The 11,334-nt window shown below is 35.6% G+C and overlaps 1 protein-coding gene across 1 annotated transcript in view; it reads right to left on the reverse strand.

Annotated features, from left to right (window-relative positions):
* The window catches only part of KIAA0586 (KIAA0586 ortholog), an 87,881-nt gene extending 77,056 nt beyond the window's left edge, over positions 1-10,825 (reverse strand). Inside the window, exons 1-4 of the mRNA XM_054567494.1 lie at positions 10,395-10,825; positions 9,377-9,447; positions 6,830-6,899; positions 5,862-5,931 (exon numbers count right to left, since the gene is read on the reverse strand). Of these exons, the coding sequence (XP_054423469.1) occupies positions 5,862-5,931; positions 6,830-6,899; positions 9,377-9,447; positions 10,395-10,650 (467 nt within the window). The 5' untranslated portion in view covers positions 10,651-10,825. The remainder of the gene's footprint in view (positions 1-5,861; positions 5,932-6,829; positions 6,900-9,376; positions 9,448-10,394) is intronic.
* Positions 10,826-11,334: the final 509 nt, after the last annotated feature.

Raw genomic sequence — 11,334 nt, forward strand, 5'->3', positions numbered from 1 at the left:
CATGCAGAAAAGGCTCTAAGAATTCAAGTACCAAGATTTATTCCCAAAGGAAAACAACAGAAGACGGTTTGTTAAACTGCTGAAAATTTTTTTTGAATTGGGAGTTAGGATCCGTCCAATTTCCAGAGATGCTTTACATTTAATTTTTAAAATGTCACACAATTTCTTAAGACAGGGACAAAACACACACTATTAAACAGGCTGAATGGAAAATAAACCCACCAAATCTGGCTTTCTAGCAGCTGGGAAAATAGCACTTTGTGGGGGCAGGGAAGAGAGTGTCCTGGGGCGGGCTCAAACCACCAGCCTTTCAGTTAATAGTGAACACACTGACCGCACCACGGTACACTTGAAGCCTAGATAATTTTATTAACCAAAGTCACCCCAATAAATTTAATTAAAAATAAAAATATGAGCTCAGCAAATACATACATACTTACAATTAGGTATTCAACTAAATACTAAAAATAAAAGACTGGTCAATTTCACTCTCTATTTGGCCTAAAGAAGACAATGAAATAAACCACTGACAAAACTGAAGAGTCCCTAGTAAAAGGATCTAAGTAAAATCGGCAGGAATGCACTCCATCCCCAGGTGCTGGATTTCCCCCCTGGATTTTTAAAGAAGGCACAGAGCAGCTCTCCGACTTACTCCTCTTTGATATTTCCTCATTTCCACTGAGAACATCACTTTTCTCTGTCTCAAAATTTTGACGCTACCTTGACTTCTCTATCCTCCGCTTAACCTCCTCATACCTACCTGAGTCATCAAGTTGTGTCAATTATTCCATCACAATTGCAGGAACAGTGTCATAGAATTATAAAAGCAGGGGGAACCCAATTGGTCATCTATCCTAATTTCCTAATTTTACAGATGAAGAACTAGTAAGCAGCACTTAGGGTCTGATTCCAAGAGACCCTCCCAAGACACCTAGCCTTGTCCCTCAGAACCACACTTCTCCCTTATTACTCTTCCCTCTCCAGTGAAACACTTCATCACCTCTTACCTACTATTTTCATTCAGTTTTTACTTATCTAAAAACTTCCCGCACACATTTCTCCACCATTCAAAAATCTAAACTTTTCTTTATAGGCAACTAAATAAGCTCGTTTCCTCTGGCTGGCCTTCCACCTATTCCATGCCCTGGCCCTGCCCTAGCTTCCTATATATACCTCCTCTTACTTCACCAAACTCTCTGGAGTCACGCCCCTCACTTACTACACCACACCATTCCACAGCTGACTCCAGGCTTTTTCTCACTACGTTCTCTCAGTTTTCTTCTATCCACTTATTATGACCTTCTCCTTTAAGATCCAACGTCAGCTTTATCTTTTAAAATAAACCAGTCCTCATAACACTTCCTCTTGCTCTCTCCCTTAACTCCTTTTGTATTTACTGTTTATATCATACAACTGATGCTTGACAGTCAGCCATGCTATGGTTTAAATGTCTGTACAGAATAATTAAAAAATATATTGAATGCAATGCTCTTTCCTATGAGTTCTAATTACTCATTCCTCCATACATGTACATATTCTCTCCCAATTAAGCTCTAAATAACCTAGGGTAGGGGAAGGGAGGAAGACTTCTTTTATGCCAAAGAGCAACTAACAAAGAACTAAGCACACAGCAGGTGTTGAATATACATATATCTAACTAAGTGTTGTATTAAGAAAATATGATTTAGATATTCCCTCTCATTTCTGTGTGAATTCTGAATATGTCTTAAGATCTCTCATTCTACATTAATAGGCTAATTGATCAACAAGAGAAATAACACAATAAGGCTAGACATTAACTTCCCTTTTTTTAAAAAAAAAATTATTTATTTATTTTTAGAGAGAGGGGAGGGAGGGAGAAAGAGAGGAAGAGAAACATTGTGCGAGAGAAATACCGACTGAGTGCCTCTCGCACACCCCCAGATGAGGACCTGGCCTGCAATCCAGGCATGTGCCCTGACCAGGAATCAAACCAGTAACGTTTTGGTTGTAATAATCCACTGAGTTACACCAGCCAGGTCTAGACATCAACTTCTTTATAGGCTTTTAAATTTTATTCTTTCCAATTATCAAATTAATAAACACTCAATGTAGCAAATGTAAAAAGTTTCTAAATGTAAAAAACAGGAAAATACACATAACTCTCCCATTCAGAAGAAATTACTGTATTTTGCCATGTATGTTGCACACCTTTTGCCCAAATTTTTGAGGGATAAACAAGGATGTGTATTATACATGTGTGTAATGATTACATACCATGGGTACAATAATGGCTATAATAATCCGATGCATAATGTGCACAAAAACATGCGTGCTCACTATGCATGGCAAAATACAGTATTTCCTTCTAGTATTTTTTAAAAACCTTTTTTTTTTCATTCCTAAATCCTGAATCTGGCAACTACCCTAATAATTTGCTGAAATTTCTCTCAAACTCACCAAGGTCACTAATAAGTCTTGCTCAATTCAATGGCCGCTGTTCAGTCCTCATCTTTCTTTACCTCTGAGCAGCATCAGACTCAGAACTTCATTGTCTTTGGCTTTGTTATCACCACATCCCACTACAACTCTGGACAAACTTTCTGGATAGCAATCAGTAGCTACCCTGCTTTCTCTGCATCTCTCTTAAAAGTCTGGCTTCCTCAGTCCTATCTTATGCCATCTTTCTTTTAACTCTCTCACTCTGAGTCACACCAACCATTTTCAGAGCTTGGACTACAATCCACATACTGATGACTCTGAATCTAGACTTCTAGCTTAGATCTTTTTTGTAAACTTGACCTTTATATTCAATTTCCTACTAGACATTTTTTACCTGTACAAGGTCTCTCTGGAAAAAGTCCAGCCATTGTTACTATAATGAAAATGGCTTGAACCACATCAATGTAACCTGGCAGCCAAGGAGAGTGGACTGGAATGTGCATGCATGAACAATGACAACTTCACTGTACTAGTCAGTGGGGACGGTAGACACCGCTGAGTATGGTACTGTGTTGCTGTCACATTAAAAATGACTGAGTGAGTAGAGCAAAATATCTGCATCAAATTTGGTGTGAAGCTTGCAGCTATGGGTAACTGGTGATTGACAGCTTCATCATGACAACACACCTGCTCATGCATCTCATCTTATGAAGTTTTTTGGTGAAATATCCAATCACCCAGGTGACTCAGCCCCCTACAGACCAGATTTGGTGCCCCTTGACTTCTGGTTTTTCCTGCAACTAAAATCACCTTTGAAGGGGAAAAGATTTCAGACTGTCAATGAGATTCAGGAAAATACGATGGGGCAGTTGATGGCAATTGAGAGAACTGTGTGAGGTCCCAGGGTGCCTACTCTGAAGGGGACTGAGGTGTCATTGTCCTATGTACAATGTTTCTTATATGTTGTATCTTCTTCAATAAATGTCTCTATTTTTCATATTACATGGCTGGATGCCTTCTGGACAGACCTTGTACATCTCAGAGGTAACTCAAATCCCTGCCCACATCCAAAATGAAATTTATTCCCCTAAGGATTTTTTTCTCAAGGATTCCCTTTCTCAATGACTAATACTAGTAGCCATGTATTTATACAAGCCAGAAATCTCAATTCATCAACTCCTGTCAATTCTGTCTCCAAATTATCTTCCAATACTGTCTACTCCTCTCCCAACAAAGTATGATTCCCACCCTCATTCCACCACTGCTCAATGTATTCAGGACTAATCTAACCCACCTTTCAAAGAGGTACCTGAAAAAAGTATAGCTAATTTGGGTTCCTGTACTACAGCCCAGCCCTTTTCCAGTCTATTCTTTGATATAGGTACCTGAGTGAGCCTTTTAAAATTTTTAAATGATCTGCCATATCTCTTAAAGTTCAAACTCCTTAAAAGGAGTTCATAACCTGGTCCCTTGCTTACCTTTTCAGACACATGTTAGGACATTTTCCGTAGTTTTAGACAGTCTGTCCAGACTCTTCATTCCTAAAAGTCTCTGGTCTACTACCTTTTATTATTATAGCTTTAAAGCATATTACGTTATCAAATAGGGCAAATTTTCCATCATTCCATTTTTGTTTTTCCAAAATTATCTACTCTAAACTGTGTATTCTATATGTATCTATTCTTAACTGTCTGTATATACATTTTCAACTGTATGTTTGTCTCGGAAAATTTTAGAGCCATTTTGCCAAATTCCATCTACCATTTAAAAAAAATTCAAAATAGACTACAGAAAAATTTATTTCTTTAGACATAATTAAACCATCTTTTAACCCCATATAAGAATCACTTTTATAGTTCTGATTCAACTATTATTCTCTACAATCGCAATTATCTTCTCAGAAGCCCTTCCAACCCTTTCTTCCTTTTTTTAAAAAAAAATTTCTGTTCATTCATCCTGAAATGGGGAGATAACTACTGTCTGTCAACAGATAAAGAAGGGAAATGTTCATAGTTACCCCTCACTGTCTGCTTGTTTATGAAAACTTCTCCCTCTCAGATTTGCAAGATCTAAGAAGTCTGTAAGATTATATAGTTCAAGTCAGAAGGCAAGTTGATAAAGTCCCTATTGTGGTAGCAAGCAGCCACTTCTATTGGAGGACAGCTAGATAAAGTGGTAATCACTTTCAGTCTGAGTCAGATGTAATCCACAGTACTTAGTTCAAGTACAAAATTTAGGAGAATGAACCACCCCTCATGCCTTTTTCTTATATATTTACAAACCCCAGTATACAATATACCATCCAAATTACTTTCCTAGCCACCATATCACATATTGGGAATTGCAGGCTGAACAAATGCAAAGAGGAAAAACATGATGAGGCCAAAAACCAGCTGTGAAACACTGGCGGGCTAAGTTCACACCTTTGTAGTTTAGAGAGTATTTATTTTTGTTAGTCCAATGTTTTCCAAGCATAATATGTAAACTATGGATAACTAGGTGAAAAAAAAGAATAAATTTCTATTTTAGTACTTGTATATTTATTTTGATTGTATTATTAGAAATACTAATTTCTAACTTCAGAACTAATATAAAATTTCCTTTCTGAATAAAGTGAGAGTTCAAAAATAAGTAAAAAATTTTTCCTGTTTTTTAAAGGGTTTTCCATGCTGCTCTGGTTCAGGAGTAGAATACATTTAGCCTAAGGATATGATTCTCATTCTGTCCTAATGACAAAAATAATAAAAACTGCCTCCCAAGTAGTGGATGCATTCTTTCATGTTTATCATGGTGCTATTGATAGGACTGGTTTTGTATTTTATTAGTATTTAAGATAAAGTTGAGAGGGTGCATTGAGGTGGAATAGTAGCCATGGTCTCCCTTCATTCCATCCAGATATTAAGCTTGTCCTTTTCCTCAATTCTTGACCAGGAAGTCTAAACATCCTTGGATGATAGAAAAGAGGCATGATGCATTTGGAACTACCTGACCACTGCTACAGGTAGTACAGCGACGTGATTAAGGGCACAGGCTCTATAGCCCAACTGCCTGTGTTTGAATTCCAACCAAGTGTCTACCTGCTAAATGATATAGGGAAAACTCAATTTCTTTGTGCCTCAGTTTCCTCATCCATAAAATGGAAATTCTATCAAATTGGGATGGTAATGAAATCTGTTTCATTAGATTTTGTGAGTATTAAAGGAGTTAATTCACATAAAGTACTTAGAAGAGTACCTCTTCTATAATAACCATTAACAGCTATTGAATACTTTGTATATGCCAAGTACCATGAAAAATGCTTTATATATATTATCATACAATACATATTTTACACATTGAAAAGAAAGTTTTTTGTATATCAAAAGTAAATGAAGCTGATTTTAGAGAACTACATAAAAATACAAGAAATGGCGCACCTATTTTCTGTAAGTGAAACTTACTTTTGTTTTAAAACTGCTCTTAGAGCATCTTTCTGTCCCGTGTTGTACTGAGAAATAAAGATGTCATTTGCTGCAAAATTGAAACATAAAAATATACTTCAGGTTCCTGAAAATGTGTTAAATTTTAGTAAGTACTAAAAATACTTTTTAACTAAAAGAGTATTTAAGAATTCAGCAGTAACATTTCACAATTTAAAAAAGGCAAGACACAAGTGACTAAATAACAATAGTCACAACCTGGGACCTTAGGGAAAAAAATTGTATCAAAAACACCTGGAGCCAAATTAGGACCATTTGCTCCAACTTTGACAAGAAAATTTGTTAGAATAAAGTAAAACCAACTTCTTTAAAAGAAGTCATTAAATAAAATTTTCAAAGCATATTTTTAAGCTACTGTCTTACCAAAGACTATCTAAAACCTGAAATCAGAATCTATAAACAGGTTTCTAGTACCAAACCTATGCAATGTTGCAAACACTTTACCAGATTTTAGAGAGTCTATTAATAGCTTAATTTAGAAGGAAACACTAATTAAAATAAAATAAGAAAAAACCTAGGAGGCTGTTTAATGAATGTCTAAAAATTAATATCTTTAAAAAATTAAAATTCTATCCTTATGAAGGAAATTCTGACACATGTGACAACATGGATGAGCCATGAAAACATGCTACCCAAAACAAGCCAACCACAAAAGGTCAAATATTATATGACTCTGTTAATACGAGGTATAATGAAATTCACAGAGACAGCAAGTAGAACGGGAGTTGCTGAGGACTAGCGGGAGAGGGGAATGGAGAGCCGGTGTTAATGAGTGGTACAGACGTCCCGCAGAGGAAGACAGAAAAGTTTTGGAGATGGATGGTGGTGATGGCTGCACAATATGAAAGCGCTTAATGCCACAAAACTGTATGCTTAAAAATGGTAAATGTTGTCACTTTTATAATATGGAAATCAAATTTATCCTTTACCTTTTTGTCTACTGTTCTCTTCTGTTTCATTCAAAGGCAACCCTTGCACTGCAACATCTTTAGAAAAACCCTTTAGGATATGAAGGGAAGAAATGAAGGGCTAAATAAACTTTATGATTTATTACTTACCAAGTATTACTTACTAGCCATGTGACTATTGTTTTGGGAGCACAGGCCTGTGTACTTTGTATATTTAATTCCCAGCACCATCACAATGCTTAAGTACCTTGAAGCTACTTAAGGATTTGTTGAATGAATAAGTGCGCTGTCAGACGAGTGAGTAAATTAACAAGCTAGCAACTATGGCCCTGATTCACATTCATATCCCAATGGTTCCCAGGGAGTTTAATGGAAGACAGAAGGATGGCCAATGCATGGCACAAAATCGCCAATTAACCAAAGCATTCTCTGTCACAGAGCTCATGTGGTATCAGAAGTCTTCCCTATATAGGTCGTACCTACTGACAAATAGCTTCCTGTTCACATGTGCAACTTCATTTCTAAGATTCTATTCAGGCTAAGATACCATGACTTTTTTAAGTAGTAGATTCACTCAGTACTGCTGTTGACTTCCCTATACACACCTTTTCTTTTTTTTCTGCTACATCATTAAAGAGAAAAGAGAAAATCATAAAAAGAAAAGTGACCCAGGTCATTGGCTGATAACAAGTGTTAGCTTCCTAAAAAAAAGCCAATTAAACTATTTCAGTAGAAAACACCTGGGAAATTAATATAAAGAACTTATACAAATTGGTAAGAAAAAGCACAGCATGTAAATATGTAATTCACAAAAGAATAAATATAAATGGTCATACACATCAAAAAAATCCACTTCATTAATAATAGAAATACAAAATAAAACAGTGGGATGCCTTTTATAAGTCAAATGGCAAAGATTTTTTTTTGTTTAATTTTAATGTTCTGTATTGGTAAAAATGGGGGGAAATAAGTCTATGAATGACCTTGCAGGAGAGAATATATATAGGTAGAGTCTTTCTGGAGGCAATATAGAAACATTACAGAAGAAATGTGCACATCCTTTGATCATTTTAAATCTAGAAAATAATGCTAATGAAATGATGCAGGATATACACGAGCATGTTCATCACATTGTTGTTTACATTATAAAAAACATTGGAGAATAAAACTTTAATGTCGAATGATAGGTATGAACAAAAATTCTATGAACTCATTAAAAGTTTCTAGAAAACAAATGACCAAAAAAATTCCTTACTACTACTTAGTCATAAAACAGAATGGTCCCATTTCATAATATATATACTCACACACAGGAAAAAAAAACCCCTCAAAATGTTAACAGTTGCTGATTTTAAGTGTTGGAATTTCTTTTTTCTTTTTGTATACTCTACGTTGAATTTTTTAAAGTTTTTATTTTCTTTCTATACATGGGTAAGGAATAGCTCCAAACAGGAAAAGGAACATCTTATCTTCAGGTAGTAGGGAGACATAGGTATGAATAGGAGCATTTATAAATACAAGGATATCACATTTTCTCTTTAAAAGAGCATGGCCAACTCAATCCACACTATAATCTTAGTACTCATTTATGAAACAAAAACATGATGTAAAGATATTGCAGTCCGTGTTTATGATAAAATGATAATGAACTATGTTTGTTTTGCAGGCATATTTTACATTAGAAAAATCTACACAAAACATGCTGTGAGTCCATAATAAATGTAATGGAATCTTGCCCGATCATCTTCAGGACAAATGACACACATATCTTCAAATATACATTAATTGTGTATCCATACATCTGAAAAATTATTTAGAGAATGAAATTCAAATAGCATTAATCATTAAACAAAGCCTGTTTAAAAAAAGAAGCGGAAGATACCACCCCCAAGGCTAGGCATTTCCTCTGGGACGAAGTAAGACACACACATATATTTTTACTGTGAGTTTTTGATGACATTGACAAAAGTTTCATTTTAATTCTTAGTTTACCAGCTTCACTTTTCAATATATTGTGGTACTCTCTTCTTTATAGACTTGTTAAAATGACAATACTTATGCCAACATCATGATCAGTGGTCAGTCTAATTATATTGCATCAGCAAAACATTATATTTATCATCAAATATCCAGCATTATAAGTAAAAAGGTTAACATGAGAATTTCTTGTTTCTTAAAGACCCCTTAAAAAAAACATATAAGACCTCACCATAGTTTGTATGATGTATAATCACACCTCATACTGTTACTGTTCCTTTACCTTTACATAAGTTCTCTGGTTTAGAATATCTTTCCCTTAAATAATAACAGAGCTTTTCATTTTTTCAGTTACAGTATTTCTCTCTGTGGTTATTATCTTACTAATAGATATTTTTGATCCTATGGAAGGGTTTTTGGTTAATGTCTCAAACACTATTTACATCACAATTGCATGTCAGACATTTCTCTCCATAAGTGAAATTTAATATAAAAACAAGGTCTGTTGCTAATCAAACATAATTTAAGTACACATTATTTGATAATACTGAAAATTTTAATGTGAGCATAATTAAGAATCCTTTTGCTTACACTTTCTGACACAGGGGGATTTTTTAATGGAGGCTGATGATAATCTCTAGCAGAAGATAAGTCTGATGGACCTACCAAAACAAAGAAATCAATTTCAGTGATTTTCAAATCAGAACATTAAATTTAGAAACTGTACAAGCATGACTCAAGAACTATAAACTCCATATTAATGCAAGACTTAAATTGGAAGCCACTTTTCATGCAAAAAAAACAAGAAAAAATTAAAGTTTTTACAACTGGTATTTTGGAAAGTATGGGTCAGTACTGACAATCAAGTGAAAAAAATAGAAAATGTTTTCAAGTATATCATTACACTGTTAGATTTGGACAAAGTAGGACAGAATCACTTGTCATAAATAAAATAGGTAGTATAATATAATATACATAATATGAAAGCCTGATTGAACATCAGGCATATAATACACTGTACACACCCCCCCCAAAAGCAGCATTATAAAAGCATTTTTGTTTTTGCACATATATTCATTAATCTTATCCTTACAACTACCCATTAAGTGGGTAAAGCCTATCTTATCGCCATTTTCACTAATCTCCGGAGAGGTTAAGTGAATTGGAACGTGGAAGCCAGCAAATGGCCTAAATTGTGCATTTCTACTATGCCAAACTGGATATCATAATCCAAAGAGAAGGTTGAGTGTTTGGTAAAAAGTCCTCTTGATGAAAAGTAAGTTCAACATGCAAGTTAAGTGTGTCTATCACAGATGTGAACAAGAACAGTGTACAAAAGCCACACAAAGAAAAAGCACAATAGGAAATGTTCGTTTCATTCATTCCGTCTATTGGATATTACTAGACGCAGACTGTGCCTGGTCATTTTACCAGGAGGGAAAATGGTTGAGTTTTCGATATCTGTACACACTAGACATATCTTCTTACGTCTGTGAATTTAAACATTAAAAATCCTCTAAATTTTGAACCACACACGCACAAAAAACTAAATGAAAATACTAAAGATTTTCAAAAACGAAAGCTCGAAACACTATTTGGCATCACATACCACGTAACGTTCCATTCAAGCTAGTTCCCGTTCTAAAAGGAAGACGTTTATTTGCAGACGACGCTGAAGGAACACAGGACAACTCATCTTTCAGCAAAGCCAAATTATCCCCTTGATTCGGAGAAACTACCTCACGAAGCCTCTTCGCTGGTATTTTAACCCTTCTTTTCTTTTCCGGGCTAAACTTAGGACCTTTCATATTACTGGTAACAAAACTAGTCTCGCATTTCTGAAGAGAACTTTCTCCTGGGTCCATGAAACTTCTGAACAGCTTTGAGTACTGGGGAGAAGGTGGGGTAAGAAGCAAGGGGGGAAGTGTGATAGAGAAAACGTGAATTTCAAGTAATTTTGAAATACGCAGTCATCAACTTTTAAATAAAACAATATCTAAACAGAATACTCTCAAAGCTAGAAAATTTTAATTTTGGTATTTAATCCAGCATACAGGCTAGAACACCATTTTTACCTATTAATTCCACTCAGTCTACTAGTGCACCATGCCAATGAATCTAAAAACGGGGATGCCAAAAGAATGAATGGCTGCATGGGCAGAAATAACACTATCAGTGCATTCCCCAACTCGAGGGTTGGTAAGACAAAACCAAACAGATGGGAAGGCGGAGTTAAGATTTGTTGAGAAAGGTAGCCAGGCGGGTAAAACCCAAATACTATATTTTTTTAAAAATCACCCACGTAAGAAGCTTAATAGCTTTCTTCTGGCAATGAGTCTTACACAATCCCCCAGTTGCAACCACCGGACACCTTAAGTTACCCCTGCCAGCCTCCAGAATGCCCGGATACCTCACTGCTTCAAACAACAGCTTCAGTTGCCCGCGGGTCAACACCCACTTCCTTTTAAGCCCGCCTTTGAGGTGCATCACGCATGCGCACCTAGAAAATTGTCCGAACCTTCCAACCAAATCGCTAAATGCTCTATGGT

This window comes from Pteronotus mesoamericanus, unplaced genomic scaffold (assembly GCF_021234165.1).
Source record: "Pteronotus mesoamericanus isolate MK-2021 breed Mesoamerican mustached bat unplaced genomic scaffold, CSHL_Meso_final contig_182, whole genome shotgun sequence".
Classification (NCBI taxonomy): Eukaryota; Metazoa; Chordata; class Mammalia; order Chiroptera; family Mormoopidae; genus Pteronotus; species Pteronotus mesoamericanus.